The following is a 21,618-nucleotide window of genomic DNA, read 5'->3' as shown; positions in this document are numbered from 1 at the left end:
CATCTGATTTCAGGTTTTTTGTACTGAGACCATGGAGGTTTTAGTTGGAAGATACCCTGAAATCTTATGAGTAGCATACCCCAACCACCCTCTTAACAGCTAGTTTGTTTGTATAGGCAGAATGATTCACCTCTCCATTTTAGATGGCTAGATGTTTTGTGGAAGATCTTTGAATTGCTTGCCTCACTTATGGGGAAAAATCATATAGGAAGTGGCCTTTAGGGACTTGGAAAGTTACAACACTAGTACAACAAGTCTTAACACATTTAACATTTGCTTGTTGAAAAGCAATGTCATAAAGTCAAATAATATTAAACATGTTTTACTTTTTTCCTCACAAGAACATAAAAATTATGGAGGGGAACTTAACAGGGAATTTTAAAAAGGTAACACAATTTTTCTTTTTAGTAGTCCTTGGGTAGTTATGACAGAATAGTTTCCACTTTTTGTTTGTTTCTTTGAACTGGGATTTTGGTCCAAAGTTTTGTTTGTTTCTAGTATCTGCTTCTGCCTCCCCGTCTATCAGATCGGCTTCCTCCACGGTCACCCCTCTTGGTGCTCCGCGGCTTGAACTGCTGTAGGAATCACGTGGAGGACCACTTGAGTAGTGATCACTTCGGCTGCTTGAGTAACTGTCTCGACTTCCACATATCCGTCACGTAAGCTGCTGTAAGCATCATAGCGACTGCTTCCACCATAAGATGGCGGGGGCCCTCGTGTAGGTGGAGCACTACATGAGTTACCATAACTCTCATGAGTCTCTGTAGGAACCTCCACTTGGATGATCTGAATAGTCATGATCACGACCATATCCATCTCTATCGCTATAGCCGCTTGATGGATAGTGATCACGTGAACTGGAATGACCACAGTCACGGTAAGTATAATCTCGTGGTGGTGGTGCATAATCTCTTGTATCACGAGAACTTGGGTAATCTCTGCTGGAATAGCTGTCTTTAGTAGAAAACCCATCATTCTCTTGGGGACAAATAAACATCTCTACAAGAAGGCAGCGGTTCTCTTCGAGGTGGACCTCCGTAACTATCTCTTCCACGTGATACAGGAGCTCTTCCTCCCATTCCACTGCTGCTGCGAACTGGTCCTGAAGGTGCACATCTCTTAGCAGGAGGAACCCCACTTCTTGGTGGTGGTCCTCTTTTTACTGGGAGTGGTTCCCTGGAAGAACTCATGTTAAAATTCATGGAATATCCACCGTCATCCACGTGTCCTCCCTGTGAGGGAGGTCCCCTGGTTCCTCCACTTCCTCCTCTTCCAACTCTAAGACCTCTTGGAGGGCCTCTACTTCTTGGAGGTGGAGGTGGCCCACGTCTACCACTTTCAAATGATGGTTTGGTGGCTTGTTCCACTTTGATGGCTTTTCCGTCTAATGACTTTCCATTCATGTCTCTGGCTGCATCCTTAGCGTCTGCTGGGCTTTCAAAGGTGACAAAAGCAAATCCTCTTGATTTGTTGGTTTCACAGTCTTTCATCAAGAGTACTTCCACTATTCGTCCATATTTGCCAAATACTGCTTCAAGGGCTTTCTCATTTGTTTCCATATTAAGCCCACCAATGAAGAGCTTTCCTGGGCGATCTGCTTCAACCATTATTTTTTGTTTTTTTTGCTGGTAAGTCGGAGGGGTGACAATGGGTTCAAGCTCCAATGAGCTAGCCGAGAGGCACTTCCTTGCAGCTTAGCACCAAAAGCGGCTGCCGGGTCCGAGGTACCGAAACACGAAGCCGCTAGCACTACTGCGCAATCTTCATTATTCTTAAGTTCCAGTAAGTGTTCATATAAATGAAATTCATCCTTGATTCTAGATAGGCTAACAGAATCTGTGTCAGGGAGAAAACAAGGTGGAAATAAAACATATGAGTACTTTTTAGGTAAAAAGGACTGTGCATTTTTAAACACTGTCTCCTTCATACACAGAACAAATATGCACTGAGTGCCTACAGTGTGGCAGACATTCCACTAAGCTCTGCAGATAAAACAGACGAGACCTCTACTTTCATTTAGTCTTAAGTGTAGTGGGGAACAAAGACAACAAAAGTGACAATTACAAATTCAGATAGATGGTATAAGAAAACAGAGTTCCATGATCACATAGGAGAATTTCATCTATACTGGGCCCACGAAAGATTTCCCTGAGGAAGAGATGACTACACCAAGAAACGAAGGGTGAGAAGGAAGCACTTAAGCAAAGGGGTAGAAAAGCATTCTAGCAGTCGACAGCAGGTGCCGAAGCTCTGCTGCAATTTGCTTCTGGCCACGATGGACAGCAAGTGCTGGTTTACCTTCTTGCCTGAAATAACCAAAAGGAAAACAGAAAAAATATATTATACAATGATTTACCAGGCAGTGGACTTCAGGTAATGAAGGCAATGATCCCGTTAGACAGGAAACGAATGGAATTCATACCAACACTCCAGCTCCCTGCCTTCACAGAGTTTCCAGGCTATCACACAGAGAGAAAAAACTGACAGAGTCTACCAGATTCCCTGAGATGAGATGATGAAGCTGAGAGTCTGGTAAAGCCAAGGCAGACAGAGATCGCAAAACAGAACACTGGAAAGGAGACAAAGTACAGGGAAAGAACACTGAAGATCTGCAAAAATACCTCCTGTGTATCTAGCAGAGTACTGAACAGTGCATATGTGCCAGAAAACTGCCCCAGACCAAGGGGAAGAAACATGCCTGCTGCTCACAAGGTGCCAAAAAGAATGTCCATTCCCATGAGTGATGCTGGGAAAACTCAGACTTAACATGGGAATGAATAGAGCCATCACAAAGATCTTGCCTCAGGAGTGGGAAATTCGACCAAATCATAAAAGGAAGACCGGAAAGATCAAGCTGTTCATATGGAACTCAACTGTATATCAAAATTAAGCTCAAGCAGATTGGCAGAGGCATGGAAGATTATATATTTTAAAGCAAAATACTCTTGTAGAGATTCAAATTACAATATCAGGAATGAAAACTACAATGGATGGAAGTGAACACAGATTAGACATCACCAAAGAGAAGTTTCATAAATTTGAGACATCAGTGAACTACGAGAAAACTTCAAGCAGGAATAAGTCCCAAAAGAGGGAAAAAGAGAGACAAAAAAATATAAAGAGAATGGCCAAAACTTTTTAAATTTAAAGAAAACTATAACCCTACAAATCCAGAAGTGTCTGGCTGGCAGAGAGGAAATAAAAGTATATTAGTATATATAGCCTTTTATCCCTCACCCCCCTCCCACACTTTGCCCCCAAGTCCCCAACCTCCATTGTATCATTCTTATGTCCTTGCATCCTCACAGCAGAGTGAGAACATATGATGTTTGGTTTTTCATTTGTAATTTTCTTTGTGTGTGTGTGTGTGTAATTTTCTTATGCCGTATGTGGCATGGCATAATATTTTTGAAAATGGACTGTGATCAGTTAAAATCATATACTATAAATTGTAGTGCAACCACTGAGATAGAAAAAAATAGTTATTGCTAATAAGTCATAAAAGGGAAATTAAAAATAAATCACAAAAATTACTAGACTGATTGAGAAGAAAACAGAAAAAGAAGAGAACAAAGAACGGCAGGGATCAATGAAAATCAAAAAGCATGATGACAGATAAACCTAACTGTATCAATAAGCACATTATAAATGAAACTAGCCTAAAAATCTCATTTACAAGGCAGATTATCAGATTGGATTAAAATGCAAGAACCTACTACATGCTTCCTATAAAAAAGAAAAAAAAAAGAACTTTAGGCTGGGTGCAGTGGCCCACGCCCATAATCCCAGTACATTGGGAGGCTGAGACAGGAGGATCACAAGGTCAGGAGTTCAAGACCAGCCTAGCCAACATGGTGAAACCCTGTCTCTACTAAAAATACGCCGGGTGTAGTGGCATGCAACTGTAACCCCCAGCTACTCGGGAGGCTGAGGCAGGAGAATCACTTGAACCCAGGAGGCAGAGGTTACAGTAAGCCGAAGTTGTGCCACTGCACTCCAGCCGGGCAACAGAGTGAGACTCTGTTTCAAAAAAAAAAAAAGGAAGAAAGAAAAGAAAAACACTTTAAATTTTAAAACACAAATTGTTCAGAAGGACGGAAAAAGATATAGCAGGTTAAGAGTTGACAAAAGAAGCCTGAGAAGAAATGGCTATGTTAACACCAAAGTAAATTTCACACAGCAAAAATATTTACCAGCTATAAACAGTCATTTCCTCATGACTTTTAAAAGTTCAGTTAATCAAGAACATGTAATCTTAAATGACTGTGTACCTAATAACAGCTTCAAAATGTATGAGGCAAAAATTGATAGAACAAATAGACGAATTCACAAGTACGGTCTGACATTTGAATATTACTCAGTAAGTGATAAAACAAGGGAGCAGCAAATCAGCAAGAAGGGGTAGACTTGAACACCACCATGCTTCTCTAGTACTCGGGGAGCACTTTCCAAAACACAACACATTCTAGGTTCTGCAATCAAGCTTAGTAAAAGAACTAAGTCAGAAGGATTTAACTCATACAAAGTATGTTCTCTGACCACAAAGCAATCAAATCAGAAATCAATAACAAAATATCTTATCAAAATATTCAAAAACTAATACACATCTAAATAACCCTAGTCAAAGACATGATGCAAAGAGAAATTAAGAGTATTGTGAACGAAATGAAAATACTACATACCAACATCTGTGGAACACAGCTACAATAGTACTTAAAATTTTTTTTTTTTTTTTTTTTTTTTTTTTTTTTTTTGAGACGGAGTTTTTGCTCGTTACCCAGGCTGGAGTGCAATGGCGCAATCTCGGCTCACCACAATCTCCGCCTCCTGGGTTCAGGAAATTCTCCTGCCTCAGCCTCCTGAGTAGCTGGGATTACAGGCACGTGCCACCATGCCCAGCTAATTTTTTGTATTTTGAGTAGAGACGGGGTTTCACCATGTTGACCAGGATGGTCTCGATCTCTTGACCTTGTGATCCACCCGCCTCGGCCTCCCAAAGTGCTGGGATTACAGGCTTGAGCCACCGCGCCCGGCAATAGTACTTAAAATTTTTTTAGCACTTAATGTCTATATTAGAAGACTTTCAAGTCAATGATCTTGACTTCTATCTTAAGCAACCAAAAAAAAAAAAAAAAAAAAAAAAGAAAAGAAAAGAAAAAAGAAAGAAACTAAAAAAAGAACAAATTAAACCCAAAGCAAGCGAGGAAATGACATAATAAACATATGCCAATTCCGGCATGCCAGGCCCAACCACAGCTTCTCGGCTTAAGCACCTCCACTTGCAGCGGCCGATTCCGAGGCCACCTCCAGCAACGGCCTTTGCAAATCTGCGGAAAGTGCTCATCAGTGACAGCCTGGACCCTTGCTGAAGGAGGATCTTGCAAAATGGAGGGCTGCAGGTGATGGAGAAGAAGAACCTTAGCAGAGAGGAGCTGATCGCCAAGCTGCAGTTCATGGGAACAGAGCTGAATGGAAAGACCCTGGGAATTCTTGGCCTGGGAAGGATTGGGAGAGAGGTGGCTAACCGGATGCAGTCCTTTGGGATGAAGACAATAGGGTATGACCCCATCATTTCCCCAGAGGTCTCGGCCTCCTTTGGTGTTTCAGCAGCTGCCCCTGGAGGAGATCTGGCCTCTCTGTGATTTCATCACTGTGCACACTCCTCTCCTGCCCTCCACCAGAGGCTTATCCAACAACAGCACCTGTGCCCAGTGCAAGAAGGGGGTACATGTGGTGAACTGTGCCTGCGGAGGGATCGTGGACGAAGGTGCCCTGCTCCGGGCCCTGCAGTCGGGCCAGTGTGCCGAGGCTGCGCTGGACGTGTTTACGGAAGAGCCACCACGGGACCGAAATTTGATGGACCATGAGAATGTCATCAGCTGTCCCCACCTGGGTGTGAGCACCAAAAAGGCGAAGAGCCGCTGTGGGGAGGAAATTGCTGTTCAGTTCGTGGACATGGTGAAGCTCTCACAGGGCTTGTAAATGCCCAGGCCCTTACCAGCGCCTTCTCTCCACATACCAAGCCTTGGATTGGTCTGGCAGAAGCTCGGGGGACACTGATGCGAGCCTGGGCTGGGTCTCCCAAAGGGACTATCCAGGTGATAACACAAGGAACATCCCTGAAGAATGCTGGGAACTGCCTAAGCCCTGCAGTCATCGTCGGCCTCTTGAAGGAGGCTTCCAAGCAGGCGGATGTGAACTTAGTGAACGTCAAGCTGCTGGTGAAAGAGGCTGGCCTCAATGTCACCACCTCCCACAGCCCGGCACCACCAGGGGAGCAGGGCTTCGGGGAATGTCTCCTGGCTGTGGCCTTGGCAGGCGCCCCTTACCAGGCTGTGGGTTTGGTCCAAGGCACCACACCTGTGCTGCAGGGGCTCAGTGGAGCTGTCTTCAGGCCGAAAGTGCCTCTCCGCAGTGGCCTGTCCCTGCTCCTATTCCAGATTCAGGCTTCTGACCCTGCAATGCTGCCTACCATGACTGGCCTCCTGGCAGAGGCAGGCATGCGGCTGCTGTCCTACCAGACTTTACTGATGTCAGACGGGGAGACCTGGCACGTCATGGGCATCTCCTCCTTCCTGCCCAGCCTGGAAGCGTGGAAGCAGCATGTGACCGAGGCCTTCCACTTCTACTTCTAACCTTGGGGCTCACGGGTCCCCGCCTCTGGGGCTTTTCTGAAGAAACCTACCCACTGTGATCAACAGGGAGAGAAGATCCACATTCCTGGGCTGAACACACAGGCCTCTGACACTGCTTACACGGCACTCATCTGACTCTGTAGTACAGCAATAACCATCTAATAAAGACTCTACCAGCAATAAATAAATAAACATATGCCATGGTTGACATTTGCATCTTCCCAGAACTTAAGTTTATGTTATTAAGCTTATGCTGAAACTTAATCACAGAGGTGATGTTATCAGAAGGTGGGGCTTTGTGGAGGTAATTAGCTCCTGGGAGCCAAGCCTCATGAATGCGATTAGTGCTCTTATATAATAGACCCCAGAGGGATCATTTACCCATTCTGCCATGTGAGGACACAGGGGGCAAAAAGGGATCTATGAACCTGGAATTGGTCCCTCACCAGACACCAAATCTGCCATCAGCTGGATGCTGGACTTCCGTGAGAAATCTATTTCTGTTGTTTATAAGCCACCCAGTCTACAGTATTTTGTTATAGCGGGCCGAACAGACCGTAACATCAAAGATGAAACCAATAAAACAGAAAAACAATAGGAAAAAAAATCAATTAAAACCAAACAGTTTGAGGAGGTCAAAAAAAGTGATAAAACTATCTAGTCAGGTTGATCATAAAAAAGAAGATGCAGCCGGGCGCGGTGGCTCACGCCTGTAATCCCAGCACTTTAGGAGGCCGAGGCGGGTGGATCACGAGGTCAAGAGATCGAGACCATCCTGGTCAACATGGTGAAACCCCGTCTCTACTAAAAATACAAAAATTAGCTGGGCACGGTGGCACGTGCCTGTAATCCCAGCTACTAGGGAGGCTGAGGCAGGAGAATTGCCTGAACCCAGGAGGCGGAGGTTGCGGTGAGCCGAGATCGCGCCATTGCGCTCCAGCCTGGGTAACAAGAGCGAAACTCCGTCTCAAAAAAAAAAAAAAAAGATGCAAATTACTAATTTCAGAAACATAGTAACATGACATTTTATAGATTCTACAGACACTAAAAGAATAGCAATATAATAAGGTCAGCTTTATGTGACTAAACATGACAACTTTAATGAAACGGACACTTTCCTTGAAAAATAAAAACTACCACAGTTAATCAAGAAGGAATAACCTGAACTGTTCTATATCTATAAAAGAAAACAAAGCATAAGTAAAGCCTTCCTAGAAAGGAAACTCCAGGCCCAGATAGCTATGGTCTGGTGAATTCTACCACATATTTAATAAGTAATATAACAATTTTACATGGCCTCTCCCCTAGCCCTCAAAAAAAAAAAAAAAAAAGGGAGAAATACAACTTATTCTGTCACTCTAGCATTACCCTGAACCAAAATCTGACAATGATACTACAAAAAAGAAAAACTCCCTCATGAACGTGGACATAAAAATTTAACCACTTTCTGAAGAAACCAAGATACCCTCCTTTAGGTGACAGAACCACCTCTGGTACAACCATGCAATAATGAGCTATCATGTCATGAGAAGACATGAAGGAACCACAAAGGCATATTACCAAGTGAAATATGCAGTCTAAAGGCTGCACATTGTAGAATACCAACTATATGACATTTTAGAAAAGGCAAAACTATAGAGACAGTAAAAAAAATCAGTGGTAGCCAGGAGTTGGGGAAGGTGGGAAAAGATGAACAGATGGAGCACAAAGGAGTTTTAAAACTCTGAAACTACTTTGGATACTACTACAATGATAAATACATGTCCTTAGACTGAACTCTAATATAAACTATAGACTTTGGGTGATTATGATATGTCAATTCAGGATCATCAATGAGATCAACTATACCACTCTGGTGAGGGAGACTGATAATTGTGGAGGCTATGAACATGTCGGGGGCAGGTAGTACAGGATAATCTTTGTGCCTTATTTTCAGTTTGGCTGTGAAGCTAAAACTACTCTAAAAGATAGCCTTCTAAAAATTTCTAAATAAAATTTTGGCAAATCTAATATATTAGAAGGATAATACATCGTAAACAAGTGAGGTTGATCCCAAAACACAGGGTTGATTTCACATCAGTTATTCACGACATTAACAAACTAAAAGAGAAGAACCATATGACCATCTCAGTAGATACAGGCATTTGATAAAATACAACATTCATTCCTGATTTAAAAAAAAATCCTCTTAGTAACTAAAGAATACAAGGGAAGGCCATCAGCATGATAAAGAGCATCTCTGATAAATCTACAACTAACACGCATCATGATGAAAAACTGAATGCTTTCCCTGTAAGATCAGGAACACAGGAATGTCTCCTTTCACTATTTGAGCAGCATTGTACTGAAGCCAGTGCAGTTAGGCAAGAAAAGGAAATAAAAGCTATCTGGGTTGAAAGGAAGAAGTAAAACTGTCTTTATTCACAATCATGATCACGTAATAGGGACGGGTAAAATTCAACCTGTGGGGAAGCTTCTTATTTTTACAAATAAAGTTTTATTGGAATGCAGTTCTGTTTTTTTTAAAATATATTTTATTGCACTTTAGGTTCTGGGGTACATGTGCAGAACATGCAGGATTGTTGCACAAGTACACATATGGCAATGTGGTCTGCTGTCTCCATCCTCCCGTCACCTATATCTAGCATGTCTCCCCAGGTTATCCCTCCCCAAACTCTCTACCCGCACTGTCCCTCCCTTATTCCCTGGCAACAGACCCCAGAATGTGATGCCCCCCTCCCTGTGTCCATGTGTTCTCATTATTTTCAACATCTGCCTATGATAACAAGTGGTGTTGGATTTTCTATTTTTCGTCAGTTTGCTGAGAATGATGGTTTCCAGATTCATCCATGTCCCTATAAAGAACACAAACTCATCATTTTTTATGGCTGTATAGCATTCCATGTGCCACATTTTCCTTGTCTCATCTATCATTGAGGGCATTTGGGTTGGTTCCAGGTCTTTGCTATTGTAAACAGTGCTGCAATGAACACTCATGTGCATGTGTCCTTATAGCAGAAGAATTTATAATCCTTTGGATACATACCCAGTAATGGGATTGCTGGGTCAAATAGAACTTTTGTTTCTAGGTCCTTGAGGAAGCATCATGCTGTCTTTCCCAATGGCTGAATTAATTTACACTCCCACCAACAGTGTAAAAGTGTTCCTATTTCTCCACATCCTCTCCAGCATCTATTGTCTCCAGATTTTTTAATGATCATCATTCTAAGCAGCATGAGATGGTATCTCAACATGGTTTTGATTTGCATTTCTCTGATGACCAGTGATGATGAGCATTTTTTCATAGGTTTATTGGCCTCATATATGCCTTCTTTTGAAAAAAGTCTGTTCATATCCTTTGCCCACTTTTAAATGGGTTTGTTTTTTTTCTTGTAAGTCTGTTTTAGTTCTTTGTAGATTCTGGATATTGGCCCTTTGTCAGATGCGTAGATTGCAAAAACTTTTTCCCGTTCTGTTGGTGGCTGCTTCACTCTAATGATTGTTTCTTTTGCTGTGTAGAAGCTGTGGAGTTTAATTCGATCCCATTTGACTATTTTGGCTTTTGTCGTCAATGCTTTTGGTGTTTTGGTCATGAAGTCCTTGCCTATGCCTATATCCTGAATGGTTTTGCCTAGATTTTCTTCTAGGGTTTTTATGGTGTTAGGTCTTATGTTTAAGTCTTTAATCCATCTGGAGTTAATTTTAGTGTAAGGTGTCAGGAAAGGATCCAGTTTCTGCTTTCTGCACATGGCTAGCCAGTTTTCCCAACACCATTTATTAAACAGGGAATCCTTTCCCCATTGCTTGTTTTTGTTAGGTTTGTCAAAGATCAGATGGTTGTAGATGTGTGGTGTTACTTCCAAGGCCTCTGTTCTGTTCCATTGGTCTATATCTCTGTTTTGGTACCAGTCCCACGCTCTTTTGATTACTGTTGCCTTGTAGTATAGTTTGAAGTCAGGTAGCATGATGCCTCCAGTTTTGTTCTTTTTGCTTAGAACTGACGTGGCTATGCGGGCTCTCTTTTGGTTCCATATGAAGTTTAAGGTGGTTTTTTCCAGTTCTGTGAAGAGGCTGTCATAGGTAGCTTGATGAAGATAGTACTGAATCTATAAATTACTGTGGGCAGTATGGACATTTTCACAATATTGATTCTTCCTAACCGTAAGCATGGAATGTTTTTCCATCTGTTTGTGTCCTCTCTTATTTCCTTGAGCAGTGGTTCGTAGTTCTCCTTGAAGAGATCCTTTACATCCTTTGTTAGTTGTATTCCTAGGTATTTGATTCTCTTTGTAGCAATTGTGAATGACAGTTCATTCTTGATTTGGCTCTGTCTGTTATTGGTGTATAGGAATGCTTGTGATTTCTGCACATTGATTTTGTATCCTGAGACTTTGCTGAAGAAGCTTATCAGTAAGGAGATTTTGGGCTGAGATGATGGGATCTTCTAAATATACACCCACATCGTCTGCAAATAGAGACAATATGACTTCCTCCTTTCCGAATTGAATATCCTTTATTTCTTTTTCTTGCCTGATTGCTCTGGCTAGAACTTCCAATACTCTATTAAATAGGAGTGGTGAGAGAGGGCATCCTTGTCTAGTGCTAGATTTCAAAGAGAATGCTTCCAGTTTTGCCCATTCAGTATGATATTGGCTGTGGGTTTGTCATAAATAGCTTTTATTATTTTGAGATATGTTCCGTCGATACCTAGTTTATTCAGAGTTTTTACATTAAGGGCTGCTGAATTTTATTGGAGGCCTTCTCTGCACCTATTGAGATAATCATGTAGTTTTTGTCTTTGGTTCTGTTTATGTGGTGAATTATGTTTATAGATTTGAGTATGTTGAACCAGACTTGAATCCCTGGGATGAAGCCTACTTGATAGTGATGGATAAGCTTTTTGATGTGCTGTTACAATCAGTTTGCCAGTATTTTATTGAAGATTTTTGCTTCTATGTTCATCACGGATATTGGCCTGAAGTTTTCTTTCCATGCTAAGTCTCTGCCGGGTTTTGGTATCAGGATGATATTGGTCTCATAAAATGATCTGGAAAGGATTCCCTCTTTTTGTATCATTTGGAATAGTTTCAAAAGGAATGATACCAGCTCCTCTTTGTATGTCTGGTAGAATTCTGCTGTGAACCCATCTGAACCTGGGCTTTTTTTGGTTTGTAGGCTACTAATTGCTGCCTCGACTTCAGCCCTTGTTATTGGTCTATTCAGGGTTTTGACTTCTTCCTGGTTTAGGCTTGGGAGGGTATCAGTGTCCAGAAATTTATCCATTTCTTCCAGGATTACTGGTTTATGTGCATAGAGTTGTTTCTAGTAATCTCTGATGGTGGTTTGTATTTCTGTGGAATATGTGGTGATATCCCCTTTATCGTTTTTTATTGCATCTATTTGACTATTCTCTCTTTTCTTTTTTATTAATCTGGCTAGTGCTCTGCCTATTTTGTTGATCTTTTCAAAAAACTATCTCCTGGATTTATTAATTTTTTTGAAGGGTTTTTTGTGTCTCTATCTCCTTCAGTTCTGCTCTGATCTTAGTTATTTATTGTATTCTGCTTGCTTTTGAGTTTGTTTTTATCTGCACCTCTAGCTCTTTCAATTTTGATGACAGGGTGTCAATTTTAGATCTTTCCTTGATTCTCATGTGGGCATTTATTGCTATAAATTTTCCTCTAGATACTGCTTTAAATGTGTCCCAGAGATTCTGGTATGTTGTGTGTTAATTCTCGTTGGTTTTAAAGATTTTTATTTCTGCCTTCATTTCATTGTTTATCCAGTCCACATTCAAGAGCCAGTTGCTTGGTGTCCATGAAGTTGTACAGTTCTGCGTTAGTTTCTTAATCCTAAATTCTAATTTGATTGCACTGTGGTCTGAAAGACTGTTATGATTTCCATTCTTTTGCATTTGCTGAGGAGTGATTTACTTCCAATTATGTGGTCAGTTTTAAAGGTATAATGTGGTGCTGAGAAGAATGTATATTCTATGGATTCGGGGTAGAGAGTTCTGTAAATATCTGTTAGATTTGCTTGGTCCAGATCTGAGTTCAAGTCCTGGATATCTTTGCTAATTTTCTGTCTTGTTGAGCTGTCTAATATTGACAGTGGAGTGTTAAAGTCTACCACTATTATTGTGTAGGGAGTCTAAGTCTCTTTGTAGGCCATTAAGAACTTGCTTTATGTATCTGGGTGCTCCTGTATTGGCTGCATATATATTTAGGATCATTAGCTCTTCTTGTGGCATTGACTCATTTACCATTATGTAATGTCCTTCTTTGTCTCTTTTGATCTTTGTTGGTTTAAAGTCTATTTTATCAGAGACAAGAATTGCAACTCCTGTTTTTTTTTTTTTTTTTTTTTTTTCTCTTCATTTGCTTGGTAAATCTTCCTCCATCCCTTTATTTTGAGCCTATGTGTATCCTTGCACATGAGATGGGTTTCCTGGATACAGCACACCAATGGTTTTGACTTTTTATCCAATTTGCCAGTCCACGTCTTTTGACCGGGGCCTTTAGCCCATTTACATTTAAGGCTAATATTGTTATATGTGAATTTGATCCTGCCATTTTGATGCTAGCTGGCTGTTTTGCCCATTAGTTGATGCAGTTTCTTCATTGCATCAATGCTCTTTACCATTTGGTACATTTTTGGAGTAGCTGGTACTGGTTGTTCCTTTCTATGTTTAGTGCTTCTTTCAGGAGCTCTTGTAAGGCAGGCCTGGTGGTGATGAAATCTCTCAGCAATTGCTTGTTCATAAAGGATTTTATTTCTCCATCGCTTATGAAGCTTAGTTTGGCTGGATGTGAAATTCTAGGTTGAAAGTTCTTTTCTTTAAGGTTGTTGAATATTGGCCCCTACTCTCTTCTGGCTTGTAGGGTTTCTGCCGAGAGATCCGCTGAGTCTGATGGGCTTCCCTTTGTGGGTAACCCGACCTTTCTCTCTGGCTGCCCTTAGCATTTTTTCCTTCATTTCAACACTGGTGAATCTGACAATTATGTGCCTTGGGGTTGCTCTTCTTGAGGAATATCTTTGTGGTGTTCTCTGTATTTCCTGGACTTGAATATTGGCCTGCCTTGCTAAGTTGGGGAAGTTCTCCTGGATAACATCCTGAAGAGTGTTTTCCAGCTTGGATTCACTCTCTCTGTCACATTCAGGTATACCTATCAAATGTAGATTAGGTCTTTTCACATAATCCCATATTTCTTGGAGGCTTTGTTTCTTTCTTTTTACTCTTTTTCTAATCTTGCCTTCTCATTTCATTTCACTGAGTTGATCTTCAATCTCTGATATCCTTTCTTCTGCTTGGTCAGTTGGGCTATTGAAACTTGTGTATGCTTTACAAAGTTCCCATGTTGTGTTTTTCAGCTCCATCAAGTCATTTATCTTCTCTAAGCTGTTTATTCTCGTTAGCATTTCATCTAACGTTTTCTCAAGGTTCTTAGTTTCTTTGCATTGGGTTAGAACATGTTCTTTTAGCTCAAAAAAGTTTGTTATTACCCACTTTCTGAAGCCTGTTTCTGTCAATTCATCAGACTCATTCTCCATCCAGCCTTGTTCCCTTGCTGGTGAGGAATTGTGATCCCTTGGAGGAGGAGAGGAGTTCTGATTTTGGGTATTTTCATCCTTTTTGCACTTGTTTCTTCCCATCTTTGTGAAGTTATCTACCTGTGGTCTTGGTAGTTGGTGACTTTCAGACGGGGGTCTCTGAGTGGACATTGTTTTTGTTGATGATGAAGTTATTTCTTTCTGTTGTTTAGTATTCCTTCTAACAGGCCCCTCTGCTGTAGGACTGCTGGAGGTCCTCTGCAGACCCTGCTTGCCTGAGGATCACCTGCAGCGGCCTCTGCATTCTCGCTGGGAACTGCACTCCAGAGCTGTTCCTATTTGGCCATCTTGAAGAACAGTCGCAGCTGTGCTTTTTAACATATGCATTGTCTACGGTTGGTTTCATACTACAATAGCAGAGTTGACTGGCTGAGACAGAGACCATTTTGCCATAAGTTAGTTTCAAAATGAAAAGGTCTGACAACCTTTGGTGTATGTATAAAAGCTGATTGACTCAAATCTCAATTTTAAATGTTCATAAGCTACCCCGATTGGAAAAGACAGTTCGCCAAAGAAGATATACAGGTAGCAAATAAGCCCATACAGGATGTTCAACATTATTAGTCCTTAGAGTAATGCAATTAAAACCATAATGATATGAATGCATATCCATTATAATGGCTGAAATTTCAAAATTTAAAAAACAGCAATAGTAAGATCTTGAGATGCTACAGAACAACAAGAAATGTCATATACCTCTGGTTGGAATGGAAAATCAATTCAAATACCTTGGGACACAATTCAGCAGTTTCTTAATAAAGGAATACAAAGGGACAGGAAAAGACTTTTATGAATGATCAACATGTTAACTCTCTTGATTATGGTGATGGTTTCACATGTCCATGCAATTGTACATTTTATATATGTGCAGTCTATAGTGTGTCAGTTGTATCTCACTGAAACTATCAACTGCTGGAACAATCATCTAAGACACTGGGTGGGACACAGAGAAAGAGAAGGGTAGAAACAATGCAGGATAAAGTTAGAGGATTCAGATCTCTAACCTTATAGCAATGAGTAGTAGAAGCTGAGTTATAAGCAAAGGAATAACATGATCAGATCCGAATCTTTAAAAACATATCATTATGATTGCAGAGTAGACCATGGTTTTAGAAGGTAGGGTATTAGGGAAGAGTTTTAGGATTCCTAAGATTCCTGCAGCATTCCAGGTGGGAAAAAATGGCACCCTGACATTGGGGGAAGGCATAGGAAAGAAACAGAGCCAACAAAAAGACTGGGAGTGCCATTCACACCGAGAAAAGTACAGTGGAGTTATCATAGCTCTTTGGTGTACAGTATATATTTGTTCTCTTTTTATTTTAACACTGAGCATATTTCTGAGATGAGCTTCACTATCATGCATCAGTTCTCAGCAATGTATACACAATACTGCAGGATACATTAAAAGTCTTGCATTTATGCAATGGTCCTACCTTTACACTCCATTTCAATACCTTTACACTCCATTTCAAGCTGTTCAATCAGCAACAAAAAATTCTCACAAGTAGAGTGAGACAACTTGCATTCTGAGGCTGTTTCAGACGGTCACATTGAGTCAGCAAAGTCAGCTCCAGAATGTATTTGGTTTTTGACCTATAAGATAAATAATACTGTTTCACAATGTCCTAGAAAGATTTATAACATATGCTAAATGTACAGAAGTGGTATTTCTCCATTTTTTTGTTGTTGTTGTTCGAGCAAAAACACAGGTACTTCTTAAAGAAACAGATTGTTCTTAGAAGGTATAGTTATCAACGGCTGTTTTTTTAATCACTTTTTCTAAGCAAACAGCTTTATAACAAAACATTCTTTTTTTCCACCTTACCTTTTAGAACATTTTTTAAAAATAATATTTTAGATCTTTTTTTTTTTTTAACAATATCTTGTTCTTTTTGGTAGATGTTTTATTTTCAGCCCTGAAAAAACAGTGTTTACAGGCACTTTGGAAAATATTACTCACATTCTTATATAAGGGAAATCCTTTATTTAATGATAATATTAGTTAGCTTTTTCTGAACTTACTATGCAGGTACTATGCATCATTCTAAGCACTGTCCATGTGTCAAACTCATATAATCCTTTTAACCACGTACGGTTGGTAACACTGTGAGTTTGGTAACATATTAGGTATTTTATAATGAAAGAAAATAGGCACAGAAAGGCCCCATGACTCTCCTCAGCCGATACAGCTGGCCAGTAGCAGACACAGCACTCAAACCCAAGAATTCTACCTCAAAAACATATGTTTCATGAGATGCTGTGAAGGTAACATTTATTTTCAAGTGTTTTAAAGAGATATGACAGCAGATGAATCCATACTGTCATTCCATTTCTAACTACAACTATAAATAATAATTTCAGAATCTTGCAATTTTTTTCTAATAAAAAAACTTTATATAGAGGCAAGTTAGGAAATCTACTTTCAAAAAACTAAAAATCATTTTTAATGAAATTCATCAACAGGCATTCATTCATGTGTTCACCCATTTATTCACACATTTAACAAATAAATACTAATTGAGCACACAATACATGCTGATGGCAATGTTGGTCCAGGGAAACATGGTGTTTTGATACTTTAGAACTTTAGAATCCATTGTGGGTCAATTGATTAAATATTTTTTAAACTCTATATGCCAGAAGTATGTATCTGTGATAGACTGTCAACAATTAGCTTTTCTAAAGTACTTGAACAAAACCCTCCCCTTCTCCCCAGAATCTAAACAACTCTAAAGTTGATACGCCTGACATTTTAGAGTACCTTCGCAAATCATACCTATTTATCAAGGGATGCTTAAATTCTATTCAGTATGGCCCAAGTGTTAGCAAGTTTATTATTTCACAATTAAAAAAAAATCTATATGCAACAGTTTAAATTTTAGTTCATATTTCCATGTTCAGTTAGACTAATGTTACATTTCTGAAGCAATGCTGAAGGAACAAACTCTTACCATAAAACTCTACATGAATAAACATTTTAAGGACAATTAGTTTGCTAAAAGCTATAAAAGATAATGAGTTGAGCTTTCAAACAGAGACATGCAAACAAAACTAAATCTCATAAACATGTTCTTCTTTCCTGATAATTACCAGCATCATACAAACATACTCTAAAAGCTTCTATTTTAAAACAAAAAAGAAAGAAAAGTCTCTGAATTCCATATTCTTCTTCAGTTATCACCCATTTCTCTACTGTCTTTCCCAGTAAACGTTCCCTCAAGGGGTGTCTATGCTTATCCACGATAGTCAGGATTCCACAGCAATTATTTATTGAAACTGCTCCTTGTCAAAGTCACCAGCCCTCAGAATAATCGGTCTTTCAGCGTTGATATAGTTGAGTAACCTCTAGCTTTGGCAGTCTACACTATTCTATTTCCAGAAAAAGTGACCACTGCAAATGTTCCTTCTCAGAGAAATAAAGAACGTTTAAATTTTACCTCCTTTCATCCGCATCTATTTCACTTTAACCACTGTCATCATCTACTTGCAGCAGACCATGAGTTACTAAATTAGCCTTCTCAAACATTGGTATAATCATATTATTTTGAGGTCCATTTTTTATTTTCATTTTTCTTTACTTCCTTCATATGTAATGCAGAACCACAACTTTAAAAAAATATGGCCAGGTGCAGTGGCTCACGCCTATAATCCCAGCACTTTGGGAGGTCAAGGTGAGCAGATCATGAGGTCAGGAGATCAAGACCATCCTAGTCATGGTAAAACCCCATCTCCACTAAAATACAAAATCATTAGCCAGGCATGGTGGCATGCATCTGTGGTCCCAGCTACTCAGGAGGCTGAGGCCAGGGAATCACTTGAATCCAGGAGACGGAGGCTGCAGTGAACCAAGATTGGGCCACTGCACTCCAGCCTGGCAAAAGAACAAGACTCTGTCTCAAAAAAAAAAAAAAAAAAATCTATAAAAAGCCAATGTTTTATAATAATTCTACTGGTAACAAATAAAAAACAATGTTGTAAAATTCCAACTCTTCCCTATCTCAATTCATTAATTTAAAAAACACAGTTATGAATTACCAACATACAAACAAATATTTATTTTTTGCCTCAAAAAACAAGTAATATACAATTATGATACAATGTGTGGTTTAAGAGTTGATATATGAAAAGTTATATTTTAGCACAAGAAAGGCTTTACAGAAGAGGCAAAATAGGAGCTCACCAAGGAAAAATAGAGAAAATGACTCCACTTGGAGAACAGAATGAGAGCACAAAGATTAGTCCCATGGAGTCTAGGTGTTTCCTAGGAACTTGAAAGGAAGAGTGTAAAACACAAGGAAACTAAGAATGGAAATGAATGCTACATCAGACAGCTGGAGCATACAGACAATGATTCTTAGTCATGAAACTCGTAATTAGATCTGTTCTATGTTTTGGGTTTTATTTTTAAATATAATAATATTTAAACAGTTTAAACAAGGTTTTAAAAATAGCAGGCACATATTACATTAAAGAAATCAGGAAAATGTCTTGGGAAGAAAAAAATCTTACTGTTAAAATTCCTAAATGTCAGTGTATACAGTTCAAAAATAGTAATATTTTTATTATAGAAGTTTGTTTGAAAATAAAATAATTTGGTAAATTTTCTATATGTTTAGTCTACTTTTTAGTCAACACAGAAAGCTGAATTTGCCAGCACAAAATTGTAATTAGTTTTTTATGAAGAAAACACACATAGCATCACTACCATTGCATGGAACAGAAAAGTGAACAACAACAAAACAGATTAAGGAATTAAAAAAAAGAGTATCACTATCATATAGCTACACACACTAACAAAGAGACAAACATTTACCACTTGAGATTATGTTAGGAGTTTAGCAGAAACCTCTGAAAATACCAAAAACTGAAACAAAACTAGTAATTGCTGTTCGTTTTTAACTATGTAGATGACTCTTCTGGTTAAGACTAAGCATCAAAAAAAAAAAAAAAAGAGGAGAGAGAGAGAGAGATCTTGCTGAGACCAATTATTAAACAATTCCTCTTGACTCATATGTCCAAATTTATTATATAGATCTGGAATGGAATATGAAACTGCTCCTTGTCATTTTCAAGGAAATCATTTTCATTTTGAACATAGTTGACAGAAGGCAACTTTTAAACAGAAAACTGCAGTTTAAAGTTGCCTCAGACTTAGGAAAGAACTGACCTGTAGCATGGTAGTAACAAGCAACCACCCACGGCCAGTTCTAAATATAGTCAATTAATCAACCAGTATCAATGTGGGCACTTGCTTCTGAAAGACAGGCAATCAAACACAAACTTACTCCAATCCACAAGCCTGGGAGTGCTAACCAACCTACAGCAGCCTCGCTCACATAGCCATGTTTCTCCAGATCATGTCAACCCTCTTATGCCCTGAGAGTCTGCCAATCCTTCAAGTCCGCTCCTCCCACCACCCTATGTAAGATCCACAGCTGCTCAGAGTGCCTGATCAGCACAGCTCTCTGGTAGAAAGCAATACATTCTGACTTGGTCTTTTAATTTCAAATACTGAAGGTTCATAATTGCTTGGAAACAATTTTTTTTTTTTTTTTTTTTTTTTGAGATGGAGTTTCGCTCTTGTTACCCAGACTGGAGTGCAATGGCGTGATCTTGGCTCACCGCAACCTCCGCCTCCTGGGTTCAGGCAATTCTCCTGCCTCAGCCTCCTGAGTAGCTGGGATTACAGGCACGCACCACCATGCCCAGCTAATTTTTTGTATTTTTAGTAGAGATGGGGTTTCACCATGTTGACCAGGATGGTCTTGATCTCCTGACCTCGTGATCCACCCGCCTCAGCCTCCCAAAGTGCTGGGATTACAGGCGTGAGCACAATTTTAAGTCCATTAAATTTGCCACCCTTATATTTTTTCTTTATAAATTACCAATGAAGTTTGTAATTCCATTGATCCATTTTATCATAAGTAAAACTATCATGATTATTAGAAAAACAATAAATACTGAGTAACCACAATATTGAGCTTTACTCTCTAAATGGAAAACTATTAACATAAAGAATGCAGTCTATTACAAAGAGCTAAAAAAAATCCAAAAAGACATATAATTGCCAAGCAAAAGTGTTAGAATGAACCCATGTCAAACCTTTTCTTTTTTTTTTTTTTTTTTGTGAGACAGAGTCGCGCTCTGTCACCATGCGCCAGGCTGGAGTGCAGTGGCACAACCTCGGTTCACTGCAATCTCCACCTCCTGGGTTCAAGTAATTCTCCTGCCTCAGCCTCCCAAGTAACTGGGACTACAGGCGCATGCCACCACACCCAGCTAATTTTTTTTTTGTATTTTTAGTAGAAGACGGGGTTTCACCATGTTGGCCGGGATGGTCTCGATCTCTTGACCTCGTGATCCACCCGCCTCAGCATCCCAAAGTGCTGGGATTACAGGCGTGAGCCACTGTGCCTGGCCTTTCTTTCTTTTTTTTTTACATGAGAATCAGTCTAATGTTTTTAAAATACACCAAAGGGTAAACTTCACTTGCTCATTTAGTAAGTATTTGTTGAGTAGCTAATTATTGCATGCTAGGCCCTTTTCTAGGCACACAGGATATGGTAGTGAACAACAAAAATCCTACTCATGAGAGTGAACTAAACACACAATGAAAGTAGATAGATTAGGCAAATATATAATGCTAGAGGGAAAAACTAAAGCAGGAAAATGAAATGTTTACAGTTTTGAGAGGAGGAGTGGTGAGAATTTTAGGATGGCCAGAAAAGTCCTGACTGAGAAAGGGGCTTTTAAGTAAAGAACCGAAGGAATGGAAGGAGAAAGCTGGGAGGCTATCTGAGGAAAAGGCATCCCAGACACAGGGAACTGCCCAGTACAGAGGTATGCCTGGAGTCTTTAAGCAACAATGATATATAAGGAAGAGCAAGAAGTTCAGTGTTGCTGAAGCAGAGCAAAGGGAGTAAGAAACAGAAATTTAAGTTGAGAAAGGGTATTACGAGGAACCCTGACACATAGAATGAATGGGAGGCAATCAGATGGGTCTGAGCAGAGGAATGACATCATCTGACTTATGTTTTCAATACGGCCACTGAGTTAAGGATTGATGAAAAGAAGATTCTTTTAAGAAAACAGAAAGACCAATTAACAGTGTATTACATGCATCTACAAAGCAGATGGTGGTGGCCTGGACATGGAAGATATGACTGGCTTCTGTATATATTCTTCAGGTACTCCTGACAAGCTCTGCTGACAGATTAGACATGAGGTGTCGAGAGAGAGGTGAGTCCCGGATGACACTTTGGTTTCTAGCAGAGCAACTGCAAGAGTGCCATTAATGCAAGTAGGAAAGACTATGTGAGGGGCAGGTATGAGGAAGAACACTGGTACCCCAATCTTGGACCTGGTAAGTTTG

At 39.8% G+C, this 21,618-nt stretch overlaps 1 protein-coding gene and 2 pseudogenes across 1 annotated transcript in view; 1 reads left to right on the top strand and 2 right to left on the bottom strand.

Moving 5' to 3' along the window:
• CCDC144A (coiled-coil domain containing 144A) overlaps positions 1–21,618 on the bottom strand; it is an 81,133-nt gene that overhangs the window by 22,855 nt on the left and 36,660 nt on the right. Inside the window, 3 exon segments of the mRNA XM_074387997.1 lie at positions 1,754–1,836; positions 15,701–15,841; positions 16,131–16,162. Of these exon segments, the coding sequence (XP_074244098.1) occupies positions 1,754–1,836; positions 15,701–15,841; positions 16,131–16,162 (256 nt within the window).
• Positions 412–1,706, bottom strand: LOC104651601 (RNA-binding motif protein, X chromosome-like; annotated as a pseudogene).
• LOC141581812 (D-3-phosphoglycerate dehydrogenase pseudogene) lies at positions 5,453–6,725 on the top strand (annotated as a pseudogene).

Source organism: Saimiri boliviensis, chromosome 17 (assembly GCF_048565385.1).
Source record: "Saimiri boliviensis isolate mSaiBol1 chromosome 17, mSaiBol1.pri, whole genome shotgun sequence".
In the NCBI taxonomy this organism is placed as follows: domain Eukaryota; kingdom Metazoa; phylum Chordata; class Mammalia; order Primates; family Cebidae; genus Saimiri; species Saimiri boliviensis.
The sequence above is the reverse complement of the archived record's forward strand: the minus strand, read 5'-3'. Positions and strand labels throughout refer to the sequence as shown.